This window comes from Serinus canaria, chromosome 27 (genome assembly GCF_022539315.1).
Source record: "Serinus canaria isolate serCan28SL12 chromosome 27, serCan2020, whole genome shotgun sequence".
Taxonomy (NCBI): domain Eukaryota; kingdom Metazoa; phylum Chordata; class Aves; order Passeriformes; family Fringillidae; genus Serinus; species Serinus canaria.
The window spans coordinates 849,105-867,482 of NC_066340.1; the positions used below are offsets into that span (position 1 = coordinate 849,105).

Sequence of the window (18,378 nt, forward strand, 5' to 3'; positions counted from 1 at the left end):
TGCAGGGAATCCCCGGGATCCCCCCCGGTTGTCCCCCCCCCCTCCTTTCCACGGGGTTGGGGTGTTCTCTTAAAAAAAAAAAATTTTGAAAAAAAAGGGGGTTCCTGGGGAGGTTCCCCGGGGAGGAGGCGCGGGGGGGACACGGGGACGGGGTGTCCGTGTGTGCCATGGCATTGGTGCCACTGGGGTGCCCTGGAGAGGGGGGGATGCTTTGGAGGAGGGTGAGGGGTGCTTGCATTTGCGTCGGTGCCCACCCATGGGCACACCTGTGCGTGTGTGTGTGAGGGGCACACACATCTCCGTGCGTGTGTGCACACCTGTGCTCACACCTGGGGACGTGTGTGCACACACGCGTGTGTGTCTCTACATTTACAGCCTTTCCAAAAGGATCTCAGCCCCAAAATCCCAATTCCAGGGCGAGGGTGAGGTGGGTGAGCCTTGCACACACACCTGTGCACACACACACACACCTGTGCACACACGCAGTCCCATCCCAGTCCTGGTACCTGGGGACCTCCAGAGGGTCTCCCCAGCAGTGAGGTGGCACCGGAGCTGTCCCCACTGTGCCTGGGGACCCATCCAGGCTGGGGGCTGGGGACCTGGTGGCACCTTCAGGAGACAGAGGGGTGGCGCTGGGTCTGGGTGTCCCGATAACAGCCCCGGCCTTATCTGGGCACTGCCAAGGGCTCCCCTCCCTGCGCAGCCTCGGGGATTTTGGGGGTCCCTCCCCACACTGTGCCCACCTGTCCCCCCGCTGGGTTCTCTCGGCCGAGGTCCCCTCGGCAGGGGCACAGCGGGCGTGTGGCACCCCGGTGGGCACAGGGAGGTGGCACATGTCCCCACGGAGGGTGTCTGTGTGCTCAGGGTGACTCTGATTTATCTGGGGGCTGTGGAGGTTTATGTGGCTGCTGTGGGATTCACCAGCCCCCTCCCCAATTTCTCTGCCACAACAACGGGGAAACTGAGGCACAGTGAAAAACGGGGGTGGGGGAGGTTGCCCCTCAGCATAGTCAGCCCCCGCCCACCCCTTGAGGGGGGTCCTTGCCCCCCGCAGACCCCGCGGGGGGGGTGAGGGGTGATGCTCAGCCCCCCCAAAACGAGGATCGAGGCAGGGCAAGGCAGGGGGTGCTGATCTGAGCCTGGGCAAAAGACCCCCCCGTAAAACCCCCGGGGGTGCCCCCTCCCCGTGGCACGTCATGTCGGGAGGGACAGGTGGGGACCCCCCGGGGGACTCCGGCCCTCCCCTCTCTGTTCTGCCCCCCCCATCCCCCGGAGAGAGATTTGGGGGGCCGGGGGCGGGGAGAGCATCCCTTTGGGGGGGGGGCGGCGCACGGCCCGTGGCGTGGGCACCGGCGGAGCAAAGCCTGCGCGGTGCGGGGGGCCGCGGCCGTGGGCTGGGGGGGGTCCCCACGGGGGAAGGGGCATCGCCCGTGGCCGTGGAGCCTGGGCCGCTGGATGGAAGCGAGCTGGGTGCCGGCTGCCATGGCTCTGGGGCTCTCCTCCAAGAAAGCTTCCTCCAGGAATATCGCCGTGGAGAGGAAAAACCTCATCACCGTCTGCAGGTGGGGGGCAGCCGGGTGGGCACCGCAAAATGGGGAGGGTGTGGGGGAAGGGAGAGGAGCGGGGGGAGGGAGAGCGACCACCGCCGTGGGGATGGAGGGATGGGGGGCGGGGAGGGCCGTGGTGGGGAGGAGGGTGGGGGTTCATCCCTCCCCCCCAGCCGCCCCTTCACAACCCTTTGGGGGGGTTTGTTGTCGCTGCAGTCGTTTTTGAGGGGGGCAATTCAGGTTTGGGAGGGGGGACGAAGGCATGGGGTATGCGGGCAAGGGGGAGGGGGGGGGCGCGGAGCTGCGGGCCGCGGGGCTGCGGGCAGCGGGGCCGGGGCTGCGGCGCTGCGGGGTTCCAGAGGGTTCCGGGGGGGTTCAGGGGGGGCTGCGGGGATCTACAGGGGCTGGGCGGGGGTCGTGAAGGGGGACACAGGGGGCGGGGGACACAGTGACAACATGGAGGCGGCCGGCGCGCCGATGTCGGGGGCCACTGGGGATGGCGGGGGGATGTGGAGGGTGAGGGGGGTGCTGGGGGCGGCGGGGTGCGGGGGGGGGGGCTGGGGTGGGGGACCCCCATGCAGGCGGGGGCCCAGGAAGTGACGTCAGGGCCTCGGAGCGGCGGGGATGGGGGATGAAGGATGGAGGATGAGCGTTGTCATGGAGACTCCCGGCTGGACCGGGATGGGGGGGCAGGAATGGGGTGCAGGGACGGGATAGGGGGGGCTGGTGGCTCCTGCCGGGGTGCGGGGGTGGGGTGACACCCCCGGGGACCCAGTGAGGGGCTGCTGGTACTGGGAGTGCTGGAGCCCGGCCCAGGGCTGGGGGGATGTGGGAGGTACCCGGGCTTGGGCAACTTGGCAGGGACCCCCAGGGCCTCATGTGGGGGTTTGGGGACCCCAGAGCTCCTCAGTGTGGCTCATGGCACCTCCAGACCCCACTGCCATGACATGGGGACCCAATGGATCTCCTTGCCATGGCATGGGGCATCTAAAGACCCCACTGTCACGACATGGAGACCCTCTGGATCTCCACCAGGATGCCTCCAGCCCTCACCGCTGTGCCCTGAGGCACCTCCAGACCTCAGTGCCACCATGGGACACCCTCCACCTGCTGCCACGGGGATCCCCCCGGGCATCTGTGACCCCACAGAGGGGGCGATGCCCCCCTGGCAAACACCTGCCCCGTGTGCCCTGTCCTGGCTCGGCGGGTCCGTGCCGCGTCCTCGGCGTCGCTGCGCCCCGAGCACGAGCGGCCGGGCGGAAGGGGAAGCCATCACCGCCCGCGCACGGCCGGGAGGAAGGGGGCCTTTGTTCGCCCTTCCTGGCCACTTGCACGGCGGGGAGCAGCGGCCGCCCCTCGGGGTCCCTGGGGACGTGGGGACAGGGGGGTCACCGAGCCACTGCCCAGCCCGACGCCCTCTTCCCGCTGCCGGGAGCGGGAGGCAACAGCTGGAAAAGAGCTTTGCTAAAATCCCTGACTGTGCCAGGGTGGAGGTGGGTGCTTGGTGTCCCCTCCCAGCTGTGACACCGTCCCCTCCCTGGCCAGGTTCTCGGTGAAGACCCTTCTGGAGAAGTACACGGCGGATCCCATCGACGACTCCTCCGAGGAGTTCGTTAACTTCGCTGCCATCCTCGAGCAGATCCTCAGCCACCGCTTCAAAGGTAGGGGTGGCCCCCAGGACTGTCCCTGTGCCCATCCCCGTGTCCCGTGGTGGATGGGGGCGCACATGCTGGCACCAGGAAGGGTGCCAGCTCTGCTGGCACAGCAGCCCTGAGCAGCCCGTGGGTGCCCACAGGCCCTGTCAGCTGGTTCAGCTCTGATGGACAGCGTGGGTTTTGGGATTACATCCGCCTGGCCTGCAGCAAGGTCCCCAACAACTGCGTCAGCAGCATCGAGAACATGGAGAACATCAGCACCTCCAGGGCCAAGGTCAGGAAGGCACCAGTCCTACCCCAGTCTTTGTCTCTGTCCCCATCCCCATTTCTCTGCCTGCCCTTGTTTCCATTCACTCCACCCTGACCCTGGTAAATGGACCCATCTACATTCCCATTCCCACCCCATCCCCATCCCCATCCCCATTCCCACCCCATCCCCATCCTTATCCCCATTCCCACCCCATCTCCATCCCCACCCCTCTGTGTCCCCACCTTGCTCCCTTCCCCTGCCCTCCTGCAGCTCCATCCCACACCACAGGGCCCCCTGGGACACAACAGCAGCCGTGAGTCCCCATGGTACCAAAAAACGGGCTGAAAGCCACTCCTGTTGGGGACCTCTGGCTGCTGCCCGGAGTGCTGGGGGTGGGTGGGAATGTGGGGACCCCCGAGGCAGCCCCCCACCCTCAGGACTGCCCGGGTGCTGCCTGGCAGGGCCGGGCCTGGATCCGCGTGGCGCTGATGGAGAAGCGAATGTCCGAGTACATCTCCACGGCCCTGCGGGACACTCGCACCACCAGGTGAGCAACCCCGGCCCTGCCGGCCACGGCCACACCTGCACCAGGGTGTGTGGGTGTGCTGGGGTGGGTTTGGGGTGCCAGGGTGGGTTTTGGGGTGCTAGGGGAGGGCACAGCCAGCCGTGTGCTCCCCACAGGCGGTTCTACGATGACGGGGCCATCATGCTGCGGGAGGAGTCCACGGTGCTCACGGGGATGCTCATCGGGCTCAGCGCCATCGACTTCAGGTAGGGACAGGTGGCACAGCGGGACACAGGCATCCTGACTGGCATCCTCGGGGTTCCCTGACTCGGGTTCTCCCGCTGCCTCTGCTCAGCTTCTGCCTGAAGGGAGAGGTGATGGACGGTAAAACGCCCGTGGTCATTGACTACACGCCCTACCTGAAGTTCACGCAGAGGTAGGAGCTGGGGTGCCCTTCCTGGGGTGGGGGACCCCCCTATCTCTGCCCCGGCACCACGATGGGGCTCCCTGAACCCCTGACAGCCCCTGCTGAGCCCCCACACCCCCCAGCTATGACTACCTGAGTGAGGAGGAAGAGCGGGGCAGCGTGGAGAGCAGCACGAGCGAGGACAGCTCACCTGAGCACCCCTACCTGCCCCTGGTCACCGACGAGGACAGCTGGTACAACAAGTGGCGCAAGATGGAGCAGAAATTCCGCATTGTTTATGCCCAAAAGGTACGAGGAGCCAGGCTGGGGCCAGCGGGGTATCAACTATCCCAGGATGCTCCAGCCTGGAGCATCTCTGCCTCAGTGGTACCCTCAGCCCTTCATCCCCCTGCTGTGGTGACCCAGCCCGCTCCCTGTCACTCTGGATGGCCCTGGGGACGCTGGGGGTGGTGGCAGCAGGGCACCACTGATGGTGGCCCCCACAGGGGTACCTGGAGGAGCTGGTGAGGCTGAGGGAGTCGCAGCTGAAGGACCTGGAGGCGGAGAACAAGCGGCTGAAGCTGCGGCTGGAGGAGGTGATGGTGCAGAACCAGCTGGAGAAGAGGGAGCTGGAGGGCGTCATCCTGGAGCTGCAGGAGCAGCTGTGAGTGGGGACCCACTGCCAGGGGGCTCTGGGGCTGGGGGTCCTTGCTTGGAGCCAGGCTGGCCCACAGGCCCTGGGCATCCCCTGTGCCCCACACATCCCGTGGGCCATGTCACCTGGCAGGTCCCTGGCACTGGTGGCTGTGCCAGGTGTTGAGCACCCACCTTTGCTGCAGGACGGGGCTGATCCCCTGCGAGAACCCCCAGCTGGCCCAGCTCTCCAAGGAGATGGTGACACCCCTGGTCAACCAGTGGCCCTCCCTGGGGACCCTCAATGGCAACGAGAGCGGCTCGGACAGCAAACTCTACAGAAGGTAAGCTCACAGTGAGGGCAGAGACCTGCCAAAGCACCCTGCCCTGCCCCGGGGGGGACACACAGGGTGTGGGAGGGGCAGAAGAGCTGTGCCAGCGCCAGGGGGCTCAGAGCTGTCCCCCTGCAGGCACAGCTTTGTGAGCACCGACCAGCTCTCGGCCGAGAACAGCCTCAGCTCCGACTCCCAGCGCCTGGGCGAGGGCAAGCGCGAAGGGGAGCCCTGGGGGCCCTTGGGTAAGACCCCCCCCACCCACCATAGGGTGCCCCGGGGCTCAGCACATCTCCCCACATGTACCCGGGTGTCAGGACCCACCAACAGCCCCCTCCTCATGGTTGGGATGCTGCCCCAGCAGTGCAGGGATACCCAGGTCACTCCCGGAGAGGTGGTCTCTGTCCCCCCGGGGTGGCAGGGCAGGGACACGAGGCCGAGCCCCCTGTGACGCCCCGCTCTGCCCGCAGGGAAGGACCCCACGCCCTCCATGCTGGGGCTCTGCGGCTCCCTGGCCTCCCTGCCCAGCTGCAAATCCCTGGCCAGCCTCAAGTCCAACGAGTGCCTGGTGAGCGACAGCACGGAAGCCAGCCCGACCCGCAGCCCCAGCTGAGACCCCCGGCCCCCGCGCCGCCCCCCGGCCCCGCGTGACGGCACAGGACTGACCGGGCTCGGCCCCCTTCGCACCCCGGGCCCGACGAGGGACTCGCCCATCCCACCGGGGAGGCTGGGGACGGGCATCCCCCTCCCCACCTTGAGACCCCACCCGGCTGCGCCTCTGCCCCCCAGCCCGGAGCCCGGCTGGAGACACACGGACCTGTTGGGATGGGGGTGCGGGACTGGGGGGAGCGAACTGTGCCACGGTGGGGGGGACACTGGCAGTGACAGCTGTTGGGGAGCAAGGGGGGGTCGGGCCAGGCCCCTTCCAGGGGTGAGGGTCCAGCCTGGCCCCTCTGTCCGTCCTGCTCAGCCCTCGGTGCCCACCTGGGCTGCGCCTGCCTGGCCTCCCCCAGCTCCCCTGCACTGTGGGGGCTGCCTGTCCCCCCTTGCAGCAGCATCCCCACAACAGGGGGAGGACTCTTCTTCCCCCTTTCCTCCCCATCCTCCCGTGGGTTTTGGGTTGTTTTGGGTGATTTTGGTTTTTATTTCAGCCCCATCTGCCTTGTTGGAGCAAAAAGGAATCAATAAACGCAGCAAGCAGAGCTGGCCTGTCACCCACCTCCCCAGCTGGGAACAGACCCCTTGTGCTCCCCTGCCACAAGGTCCTGGCCCAGGCAAGGATGTTGGGCACCCAGTGAGCCTCCTGCAGCCCCTCTGGGCAGGGAGAGCACCTTTGGGTCACAGCAGATCACCAAGGCTGGGGCAGCCCCTGGCCTGGGGTCCCCTAGCCCCCAGTAAACGCCCAGCAGGGACCCTGTGGGTGACAGTAGCAAGCCCACTCAACAGGGCCATGGCTGTCACCCCACAGGTGTCTCTACAGCCCCCCAGAACACAGAGAGAAATCCTTCCACTAAGAGACAATTATTTTATTTAAGAAATTAGGAGAAGTTCCCTCCATGAGTCCCGGGGTAATGGGGGCAGTGCCCACAGAGCTGGGGCAGGCCCTTGCAGTGAAAGGATGGGACAGGGAGGCCACAATGGCCCCCCCGGAGCAGCAGTGAGGTCTGTCCCCACACAGGGTCTGACAGGGGATGGGGACATCCCGAGTGGGAGGTCCAGAGGCAGGGAGAGGGTCCTGATGTGTCCCCATGCCATGCAGAGCCAGCAAGGCGAGGCTGTGTGTGAGTGATGGTCAGGAGGGGCAGATCCCCAGGCAGAGCAGGACTGGGGGACCCAGGCAGGCAGAAAAGCCCCCGAGGTCTGGGGTTTGGTCCTTCCAGAGCCTCAGCTCCATCTCCTGCCAGGCCAAGTCTCTTGGGACACCCCATCCTTGCGAGAGTGTCCATGAATCCAGCAGCAGCATCTGTCCAGCCCCAAGGGATGGGTGTGGGGGGCTCCATATCCCCCCCAGTGTCACAGCAGCAGGCACAGATGTCCCCCAGAGTGGCTGGGACAGGGAGTGGGGCAGGCTGGCCCTGGCTCCGTGTGTGGGCAGCGGGAGGCAGAGCAGGAACGAAGGCACTTGGGCTCTGCACGGCCGAGTGCCGGTCGCTGCTCCTGGGACACCTGGCTGGAGCAGGGCTGGCACTGTCCCCTGGGCATGGCCACATCCAGCCCTGCCCCAGGCCTGCTCACAATCCCCGCAGCTGCTGCTCCTGGTTCAGCTTCTGGAAGAAGCTCTTGCCAAATTCATAGGTGCTGATCATGATGGCGCAGGCAGGTGCCACCTTGATGACACGGGGCAGGAACCCTGCAAGGACAATGCCGTGAGCCCTGGGGTGACACCAGGGCACCCAGAACCCCAGCACGGGGCCAGGGCAGGGCACATCCTCACCTGCAAACAGCCCCCGGGTGCCAGACTCAGCACGGATCCGCTGCATGAGCAGCCAGGTGGAGGAAGGCTTGGAGGCTGTGACTGTGGGGAGAGAGGAGCAGGTGAGGGTTGGGGGACACCCATGGGGAGTGCTGGTTGCCCCCCAGGAACCTGCCTGGAGCCTGGCCCCTCACCTGGGTGCACCTCACTGTCTCCCAGCTCGATCTGCCGCTGGGTTTTGACCACGTCGAAGGGCAGCGTCAGCACCGCGGCCACCTGTGGGGTTGGCACTGGATGGTGAGCCAGGATGTGGGGTTCCTGCCCAGTGCCAGCTCTGTTGTCACCTCCCAGCAGCATCCCAGCCCCACTCCTCCCTCCCACAGGCGCCAACCCCCCCCAGAGGGAGCCCCAGCATCCCCAACTCACCGTGCCAGAGATGGCCCCGGATGCGAAGCTGACCATGAACGTGGCCCCGTCCAGCCAGGCCTGCCTGCAGAGCCACGTCCTCACCAGCTCGTAGTTAAACCAGTACAGAGCTGGGGGAGAGGAGACACCAGGGCTACCAGTGGGCACCCTGCCACCAGCACAGGGCTGCCCTGGCCCCCCCATGCCCCAGTGCCCCCGGCATACCCGAGAAGGGGACGTCCCGCAGCACGGTGGGTCCCCAGCCCCTCCAGAGGGACAGCCAGCCGTCCTGGGCCACTGCTGACTGGATGCAGACACGCAGCTCACGGTAGCTGAGCTGCTGGGACTGCATCTTGGTGCGGATCAGCTCCAGGGGGCTGATGACTGTCACGGCACCCACTGCAACACAAGGGACACGGGGAATGAGCTCTGTCCGCTCCAGCGGCCGTCCCAGAGCCAGGCACTGAATGTGGGCACTGAGACCGGCCACGCTCTGCTGCCAGGACACAGGGTGGGCACGGGGGGACCCCAGAGAGGAGTGGCACTCACGCCTGGCGAGGGCCCCAGCCAGCAAGGGGATGTAGTGGTTCCAGCTCCCCATCCGGGCGTGCAGGTAGTCCCGGAGCTGGTCATAGGTGGTGAAGTAAATGACAGTGGCTGGCACGGCCATGACCCTGCAAGGAGGAGAAGGGCAGTGAGGGGCACATGTCCTCCCTGGGGGCTGGCAGGGGGCTTGGGACCTAAATCTGTGTGCCTGGGCAGGTGCTAACAGCCAGAATCCCCAAACTCACAGGGTGGGGGGCAAGCCGCTCCACAGAGATCTGATGCCCTCGTAGCGTGTGATCTTCACAAAGGCATCCTGGGGAGAGAGCGGAGCACCAGCGACAGCAGTTACAGGTGGGAGAAGGATAAACAATCCCCCAGAAGACACCCCGACACCCCTCTGGGGTGGGGAGTCCCCTGGCCATGCCTGGAGCTCCTACCAGCGTGCCAGTGAAGTGCCCGGGGGCCTTGTACCAGGCGGTGCAGCCGTTGCCGTTCTGGCAGACGTACAGGTGGTCCATGAGCCCGTTGCAGTAGAGGAAACACTTCCCTGAGGCAGGAAACAACAGCACTGCCATCACACAGGAGACCCTTCCCCTCTGCCCCATGCCCTGCACATCTGATCCCAAAGCTGTCACATCCTCCAGGAAGGAGCCAAACCCTCAGTGCTTGAGCCCAGTGTGGACCAGTTTGAGACCAGGAGAGGAACAACCCTGCAGCAAGGGTGTGATCATGGCCAGAACCAGGGGATGGGGACAGCCAGCTCCAGGGCACGGGTGGGCATACAGCAGGACCCACTGCTGGCAGTGGGAGAGGGTTTTTGCCTCACTTGGTCTCAGCTCTGCTGCCCTGGCACAGAGGAGACATCAGCCCCCTCCACTGTGCTCTCAAGCCAGGCACAAGGGACACCGGGCAGGAGAATCCAAAGGGACTTTGATGTGACAACAGGACAGAGTGACAAGACCACACACAGCCAGGCTGCCTGCACAACAGATCCCCATAGATGTGGCACAGCCAGCCCCAGAGCAGGGCTGCAGGGCAGCCTGGGCTGGGGACAATGTCAGCCCCCAGAGTGCAGGGATGTCCTCACAGCCAGAGGAGCCCAAGCCACCACCAGTAGAGAAGCAAACCAGGATGAAGGCTTGGGAAAGCAAAGCCACTGGCAGCAGGAGCCCCTGGCGTACTCACATGTGGCCGGCTGAGCGCCCCAGGGCACTGACTGCGCTGCCAACACTGAAACACACAATGGGGACACACTGAGCAACCACACAGGGGACACGCCACCACCCGGGGCTGGGCAGTGGGACAGCTCTGTGGGTGACTGCATGCCCCCCACAGCCACTTCCCAAGCAGTTCCTATTGTCACCAAACCAGTCCCTTGGGGCCAGCCCCAGCCCAGTGACCCCACAGGAAGGGGCAGAGCCCAAGGGGAGCTGTATGGAGACTGGAACAAAGGCCAGCAGCTGCAGCAGGATGAGCCTCTGGAGGGCTGGGGGCTGCCAGGCACAGTGCTGACCCCAACAGCACCGAGCTGTGGTGGGAGAAGGACAGAGCCAAGCACCAGCCCAGCTCCCCCAGCAGGGCCCCCAGGCCCGTGAGGACGAGGGGCCCATAGTAACCCGCCACCTCACCATGGCCCCACGCTCCAGAGCAGAGACACCCTGCCACCAGCTGTGCCAGCTGAGACACCCCTGCCAGGGGCACTGGCTGCAGCCCCCCACCCTGCCCCGAGCAGGGTTACCTTTGGAGAAGGGGGTCCTCTGGGCCTGCAGCCGGATCTTCACCACGTCCAGCGGCGTCACTGCAAAGACACCATCCCTTAGCCATGCCAGCCCCCCTGCCAGCCCCCCACCCCTGCACCCACCCTGCCAGGCTCACCGAAGAGGGAGGTGAGGATGGCCCCTGTCCCCGAGGCCAGCATCTGCTGCAGTGGCGTGATGCCCCCACCGGGGCTCGGTGGCATCTTCTCAGCCATGGCACTGTCCCCCTGCAATGCACAGCAGGGGATGCTCGAGCCTGGGGGCTCCCTGTGCAGGGGTGAGGTCCCCTGGGAGCCCCCCCAGCATCCCCAGTCCAGCAGAGTGTCCCACAGGTGTCCCACGCCCGCTGTGCTATCGCTGCAGCACACGGCAGGCGAGGGCCCCCCATAATCAGGGTGTCCTGGGGGGTGACAGGGCTCCCAGGGCCGGCCCAGCCCTGATAACACCCCCTGGCCCCACACTGGCAGCAGGCCCAGCCTGGCTGGAGAGGTGGAGACAGTCCGGCCTTCCACGTCCTTGGGGAAGGAGGACTGTCCCCTCCCTGCTCTCGGAAAATTAAGGAAAGGAAGGAACAAAGTCCAAAGACAAGCCATGCTGTGACAGCCCCCCCCAGCTCTGGCTGGGATGGCAGCAGAGCCCAGTACAGCCATGGGAGGAGGAGATCCCCCTCGTGAGTTTGCAACAAGAATCCCAAGAAGGGTTTAGGCATCTCAAACCTCCTGCCTGATCCCGCTGGGGCTTGGCAAGGCTGCAGCCTCCAGGGCTGGTGTGCTGCCCTCGGGAAGCAGGGGATATCACACCCTTCCCAGGGAGAAGGATGTGGAGAAATGACCCTCAGCACATTCAGCACCAGCTGCTCCCTCTCGCTGCAGCCTGGGGATCATTATCATGCTGGGACAGGGCCATAGCAGGAGAGCTTCCAGGCTTTGGGAACCCAGGGCTCTTTAAAGCCTGGGAATGCAGCAAAAAACCTTCACCATCTGACTCATCAATTTGCAAGGTCACAGAAATCATAAATCTCTCCTTTACGGGCCCTGGAATTGTTGGGTGACCAAGGCTACACGTTGGGACAGGTCTATCCTGAAGCCACATGTGCCAACCCCCCAGGGCGCTGAGTCTGTCCTGGCACAGGCACCAGCCCCGCTGGGAGAGCTGGATCTACCCCAGCCCTGCACACGTGCCAGCCCCACAGGGAGCTGGGCCTGTCCTGAGCTCAGGGTGTGGGTGCTCTTTGGGCACAGACCCCCAGTGTGGGCAGCGTGGCACGTGCCCCACTGACCTCACAGCCATTGCAAAACCGTGCCAGGGGCAGGGCGCTGGCTCCGGATCCTCCCCGTGACCCAGCCCTCCTGCTCAGCCTGACGCAAGCCAGGGGAAATCTCTTGCTCCCAGCTCTGCCCCACCTGATAAACTCACTCCTTATGACGTGCCCCAACACAGCCCCGCTGCTGGTGCTGGGGCAGCGGGGCACCTCTGGGGCTTCCTGTTTGTGTCCAAGCTCCCCTCTCGGCTGGGAGCTGCTCCCTTTTCTGTGCAGGGTAAAATATGCCCCTAAACCCAGAGCCCTAAAATATGCCCCTAAACCCAGAGCCCTAAAATATGTCCCTAAAACCAAAGTCCTAAAATATGCCCCTAAACCCAGAGCCCTAAAATATGCCCCTAAACCCAGAGCCCTAAAATATGCCCCTAAAAGCAGAGTCCTAAAATATGCCCCTAAACCCAGAGCCCTAAAATATGCCCCTAAACCCAGAACCCTAAAATATGTCCCTAAAACCAAAGTCCTAAAATATGCCCCTAAACCCAGAGCCCTAAAATATGCCCCTAAACCCAGAGCCCTAAAATATGCCCCTAGACCCAGAGCCCTAAAATATGCCCCTAAAAGCAGAGTCCTAAAATATGCCCCTAGACCCAGAGCCCTAAAATATGCCCCTAAACCCAGAGCCCTAAAATATGCCCCTAAACCCAGAGCCCTAAAATATGCCCCTAAACCCAGAGTCCTAAATTATGCCCCTAAACCCAGAGCCCTAAAATATGCCCCTAAACCCAGAGCCCTAAAATATGCCCCTAAACCCAGAGCCCTAAAATATGCCCCTAAACCCAGAGTCCTAAAATATGCCTCTAGACCCAGCGTCCTGCTCTGCCTGGAGTGACACTGGGGCTGGCTATGCCACGGTGACAATGGGGACAACAAGGGGGAAAAAAACCGGGTTAAGGTATTCAATGCAAACAATTCCCAGGGTCGGGGGCCTGCGGGGAAGCTCAAGGGGCTCTTGCCGGGCTGGAAGGGCCCAGCTGACTCTAGCCCCGAGCCAGAGGGAAATCCTGCCGGTGGATCCCCTTGGCCCGGGGCTGCTCCAGCCCCCGGGGATGTGAAGCTGGGTGCCCACCTTGCAGCCCGGGGGGATGCCCTCCTGCCGGGCACAGACTGTGCCCCCGGGGCCCTCTGCCCTGGAGAACCCCCGGGGGCAGGCCCCCATCCTGGAGCCGAACCCCTGCGCGGTTTCTGCCCCCTCACCTGCAGCCCCCTGAGGGGTTTGTGCCCCTCACCAGAGCTCGGAGCCCCCAGCCCAGGGCTGTGCCCCCTCCACCGGGGGATGCAGCCCCCTCCCCTGGGCCTACGCCTCCCTCTCGCAGGATCTGCAGCCCCGGCAGTCTCGGGGTGCGCCCCCTCCCCGGGAGGGGAGCCCGGGGGTCCCTGCGGCCGCCTCCACGCCCTCCGCAGCCGCACGACCCCCGACTCCGGGGGAAACTGAGGCAGCGGTCACGCGCGCCGGACCACGAGGGGAATGACGTGGGGGACGGGGTGTCGGGGGAAGTGCCGGGGGGTTCCGCCCCACCTGCTCATTCCAGCCAGGCTTGGCGCGTCCCTCCGGGACCGGGAGGCGGCTCCGCGCCGGCGGCGCCTTTAAGGAGCCCCATGGGCGCCCCTCGCCCTCCGCCGCGCTTCCGTCCGCCTCGCCCCGCGCATGCGCGCTGCGCCCCGCGCACCCCTGCGCCCCCTGCCGGCCCGGGGGGCCCGCGGCACCCAGAAACAGCTGGAATACAGGAACAGCTGGAATACAGACACAGAAACTGCTGGAATACAGACACAGAAACTGCTGGAATACAGACACAGCTGGAATATAGACACAGAAACAGCTGGAATACAGACACAGCTGGAATAGAGACACACCTGGAATACAGACACAGAAACTGCTGGAATACAGAAACAGCTGAAATACAGACACAGAAACTGCTGGAATACAGAAACAGCTGGAATGCAGAATAGCTGGAATAGAGACACAGAAACAGCTGGAATACAGACACAGCTGGAATAGAGACACAGAAACAGCTGGAATACAGACTCAGCTGGAATGCAGAATAGCTGGAATACAGAGACAGGAACTGCTGGAATACAGACACAGAAACTGCTGGAATACAGACACAGCTGGAATAGAGGAACAGCTGGAATACAGACAGAGAAACAGCTGGAATACAGAAACAGCTGGAATATAGACAAAGAAACTGCTGGAATACAGAAACAGAAGCAACTGGAATAGAGAAACTGCTGGAATACAGACACACCTGGAATACAGACACAGAAACTGCTGGAATACAGAAACAGCTGGAATACAGAAACACCTGTGACACAGAAACACCTGGGACACAGACGCCTGGAACACATAAACACCTGGAACACAGACATATTGTAAGCAGACCCCCGGAATACAAACACCCTCTACACACCTGGTACACACCTTGTACGTGCCCTGCACACTCACAGTGCTGAGGCCCTGGGGCTCTCAGGATTCTGAGGCCCTGGGGCTCAGGATGGTTAGGACCTTCCTGAGCCCACCGGGGTTCCACATTCTGGTGTGGCTCGCACGCTCGTCGTGCCAGGGCCAGCAGCAGGCTGGGACACGGGCACGGTGCCATGCCAGGCCCAGTGCCACTCTGCTGCCTGCAGAGGAACAAAGCCTCTCAGTTCCCAAAGCACTGTGAGCATCACTCAGCATCTCCCCGCCCTGTGCCACGCTCCCTGCAGCTCTGCCAGGCCCTCCGAGCAGGGGGCGAGTGCCCTGCCGCTTCCACTGGGGCCTGTGAGAGCTGGGATTAATTAATTACAAAAATGCCAGGACCCAACAGGTCTGGGGGGTTGGAACCCCATCTCTGCTCACTGCAGACCCTCAAGGGGAGTCCTTCCCTGTGTTGGAAGCACTGTGTTTCCTATGGAGAACACCAAATCCTTCTGGGTGAGGTGATCATCTCCCTGAGGAGCTCTTACTTCTGCTTGTAGTTAAATTGGGGTGTTTTCTCGGGAGGAGTTTCTTCACTGAGAGGGTGATTAAACATTGGAAGGAGTCTCCATCCCTGGAGATGTCCAGGGAATGACTCAACATGGCACTCAGTGCTCTGGCCTGGTTGACAAGGTGGGGATCGGTCACAGGTTGGACTCGATGATCTTGCAGGTCTTTTCCAACCTCACTGATGCTGGGAAGGTGGTTCAAGCTCGTCTGTGAGTGCGTGGGAAGGAGCGGAGCCCGTGTGACAAACCCTGGCTGTAATCTGGGCTGATGACAGCAGATGGCTCCCGAAGCCCCTCCGGAACCCGCAGGGACCCCCGGCCCCGCGGGCTCTGCCCGGCACCCCGGGCTCTGCCTGGCCCCGCAGCCCTCGAGGGCAGCAGAGCTGGGGCTGCAGGGCTGGGGTGAGATGTCAGCTCCAAGTGCTGAGTCCTTCAGGAAAAGTCCCGCAGGCCAGAGTTCCTGGTGACTCGTTTGTGTGACAACATCAGTGCAGGACCTGCTGCGGCGCTGCATGATGCAATCCCTGCCTCGGAGCCGGCTGAACTCTTGCCCTGACCAACTCGAGGATAAACCCCGCGCTGGTGCCCACAGCCCTCTCTGCTGCCCTGGGAGTGCCATCCTGCTCAAGGACGGGTGATGTGCAGGTGCCAGAGCAGCCTCTGCCCGTTGAACAGGAGCAGTTCAGGGCTCAGCCTGCAGTCCCAGGGTGTTTGGAATGGAGGCTGTTTCACCCCCAGAGATGTTCCCTGTCCCTTTGCAGAGCTGGCAGAGCTCTGGTGGCTTTTCTCCTCCAGGAATAAAGTCCCTCTTGGCTCCTCTGACAATTGTCAGTGGAGGGGGAAGCTAGTGCTGGGAACTGCCCTTCCATGACTCCAGGTCCAAGGGAATCTTGGCTTTAAGTGATGTGAGCCCAGGAGCCCCATAATTCCCACAAGGTCCTGGAAGTGAACACATCCTGTGCCTCCCTGATGAGTCAGCTCTGCCTCTTAGAGACACGGGCTTTAAATGATCTGAAAGCCTCTTGCAGCTGGTAATTTAGAAATGGAATCATGATTAATTAAAAATATATCTGTCCTCAGGGGTATTGAGTCTTGTATCTTCTGGTTTAGGTGTTGGGCTTTGTGTGAAAAGAGACAGGAATAATGTTTTTTTCAGTTGGGTGGGGTCAAGAGGGGCCAGTGAAAGATGGCTTAAGTGCCTTGACCTCGATTTTTTGGGTCTCATCATTTGCTAAAGAGGTCAGGGTGAAAGGGTGAGTTTGTTTATCCCGAGCTCAGCACTGCTGAGGACCTGGCTGCCTCTTTGTGCTGAGTCACGGCCCGCTGGCCGCCACCGCCAACCTTCCTGTCCCCAATTCCCATCCTCGCAGTCCCGCTGGCCTTGGCCGGCTGGGGAGGGCGCACCGTGCTCCCATTACTGTGAATACCAACTAAGTTACTTAAGAACAAGCTGAAAGACGTGTCTGGTTTGCGGGGAAGGAGCCAGCTGATCCCCCCCGAGCCGCAGCATCCCGCGGCAGGGAGGTTTGCGTGAGCTCTGCCGGGCTCTGTCCTGCCGTGACACCGCAGGCACGGCCGGGAGACGCTTGTGTAACTGCTGCTCCCGGCTCCGGGAGCTTACGAAACCCAGCTGGTGTCCTGGGCCAGGGCCACGGCCGGGGAGCCCTGCTCTGGGGCTGTGTGCCTGGGGCTCCTCGCTGGAAAAGGGTCACACCGCTCTCTGTCAGCACCTGCGCTCGTTCTGGAAAGATCCATCCCGTCTGGTCACTTCCAAAATCCCGTTTTGAAAGCAATTAGCCCGTTTCTTTATTTTAGGTGAACTTTTAACGGCCAGGTTGCAAAAGGATCTGGGTAGTGCTTTAATGGAATTAAGCCAGTGCAGAATTTGAGTATTTATTTCAGCTGGGATCATTATGGTTTTGCAGAAGCCAGGCTTAAGCTGAATTAAGTGACTCAAATGAAGCAGCTTGTGGCCAGAGGAGGCCCTAGGGACATCAGACTTGTATAATATAACCAGAATATAACCCAGAATTTCTAATGTAGCTGCAGCTCCTCAGGTCAATTCCCACAGCAGGTGAGACCTGGAAAGTGGTGTCCTGCCTTCTGTGGCACCTGCCAGGGAAAACCTTGGTAGTTATGAAACAGGAGACAAACCTCACCTGGGAGGAAAATAAGCCTTAGGGATGAAGAAACAGGTATGGAAGATAAAGACCCCCATGGTTTCTTCCCTAAAGGATTCCTTTATAATTTTGTGTTAAAATAGTATACACCTAGCAGCAGTATGGGCCAGGAGTGTGGAGGAAAGAGGAGCCTGGCCTGAGAACGGCAGGAAACATTCCCAGATCCCTTTTCCAATAAACAAAAGCCCCCGTGAACACGAAGAAGAGCCAGAAGAGCTCAGTGCAGTAATTAAGCTCCACATCAGCTGTCAGCCTGCTGCACACACAGGTAAGAGATGTGCCCTTAGAGAGCTTCTCTGCAGCTCCTCTCAGCTGGGGCAGGACCTGCTGATCACCACGAGCTCTTCCCACCCAGGGCTGCACTTGGGGACTTGGGCTGCTCCAGCAGTTCTGGAAACATCTCAGTGGTGCTGCAGCAATTGATGCATTTCGCTCTTGGCTAACCTTTGCCAACAGATCTTCTAAATGGCCTGGATGTGGCTGTGCCTGAGCACTGGCCAACCAAGCCTCACTGCCCAGCACAGGATTTCTGGGATCCAGATGGGATTTGTGCTGAGAACTCAGGCAGGTGTAAGTGGCCGTGGAGGTAACTTGAGGAAGAGAGGTGTTGTCATGCTGAGCACTTCAAGAAGTGAGGCCCAGAGTAGGTTTTGCTGTCTTTAGATGAAGAAATAATCCTGTTGAGGGTTGCTGAGCTGACTCCCAGCCAGCCTGGTGTTCCTGGTACATCCCACATTGCCTGCTGGAAGAGCTGCTGTCCCAGATTGGGCTCGAGCTGCTTGCACTGCAATTCATCTTGTTTTCTGTTGTCTCACAAGGATGGATCCCCTGGTAGCATTACAGTGTTTATTTTGCAATTCCCAAAGCTGAGATAGATTTTTGAGGGGAGATGTGTCTAATCTGGGAAAGTTCCCCAGCTGAATTATAGTGAGTGCTTTTTAGGCAGTTTAAAAATGGGCAGAAAAGACCCATTCCTCTGTTTTTAGATGGCTCACCTACTACTGTTGAACTGAAAACAAACAAACCAAACTATCTCATAACACTGCATGTTCATAAATCAATTTTTTTGGTACAATTCTGATCTGTAAGTCTGCAGTTATTGATACTGTAGTAAGAGCTTTGACACTCCATAAACCTTTATTCCAAACCAAGACAGATCATTCCCAATCTGGTCTGCTTTAAAAAGCAGACTGCTGCTGAACGTGTGGGCTCCTGGAAAAACCTGGTGAGGAAACTTCCCTTTTCCCATCTAAGTTAGACTTAAAGAGATACCCAACAACTACAGGTAAAAAAGGCTTTAAGAAGAACCTGATGCTGCAAGTTTCTCGTCTGTTTTCTCTCACAAAAAGCCTGTTTTTAGACTGGATGTTTGTCCTTGATTTGCACCTCTGTGTTTGTCAGGAAAAACTGAAAACTGGATCCTGCCCTCCTGCAGTTTCTCTGTTAAATCCAATTATTAGGGAT

General features: G+C 61.6%; 2 protein-coding genes across 4 annotated transcripts; one reads left to right on the forward strand and one right to left on the reverse strand.

Moving 5' to 3' along the window:
- Positions 1–1,368: 1,368 nt before the first annotated feature.
- RUNDC3A (RUN domain containing 3A) lies at positions 1,369–6,530 on the forward strand. Of its 2 annotated transcripts, XM_050985500.1 has the most exons (11): positions 1,372–1,562; positions 3,093–3,208; positions 3,343–3,476; positions 3,914–3,999; positions 4,134–4,223; positions 4,313–4,393; positions 4,507–4,672; positions 4,870–5,027; positions 5,203–5,340; positions 5,467–5,573; positions 5,799–6,530. In XM_050985500.1, the coding sequence occupies exons 1-11, from the start codon at positions 1,456–1,458 to the stop codon at positions 5,939–5,941; spliced, it is 1,326 nt and encodes a 441-aa protein (XP_050841457.1). In that variant the 5' UTR covers positions 1,372–1,455; the 3' UTR covers positions 5,942–6,530. The 2 variants fall into 2 exon arrangements, with proteins under 2 accessions (XP_050841458.1, XP_050841457.1); XM_050985501.1 differs by lacking the exon at positions 5,467–5,573 and having other exon boundaries at positions 1,369–1,562.
- A 309-nt stretch (positions 6,531–6,839) lies between these two features.
- On the reverse strand, positions 6,840–13,448 carry SLC25A39 (solute carrier family 25 member 39). 2 transcript variants are annotated; one of them, XM_030233416.2, is made up of 12 exons: positions 13,287–13,448; positions 10,568–10,676; positions 10,431–10,490; positions 9,878–9,922; positions 9,130–9,239; positions 8,938–9,005; positions 8,696–8,820; positions 8,372–8,545; positions 8,168–8,277; positions 7,936–8,017; positions 7,763–7,843; positions 6,840–7,678 (listed from the first exon to the last, which is right to left on the reverse strand). In XM_030233416.2, the coding sequence occupies exons 2-12, from the start codon at positions 10,662–10,664 to the stop codon at positions 7,560–7,562; spliced, it is 1,071 nt and encodes a 356-aa protein (XP_030089276.1). In that variant the 5' UTR covers positions 10,665–10,676; positions 13,287–13,448; the 3' UTR covers positions 6,840–7,559. The 2 variants fall into 2 exon arrangements, with proteins under 2 accessions (XP_030089276.1, XP_030089275.1); XM_030233415.2 differs by lacking the exon at positions 9,878–9,922.
- Positions 13,449–18,378: the final 4,930 nt, after the last annotated feature.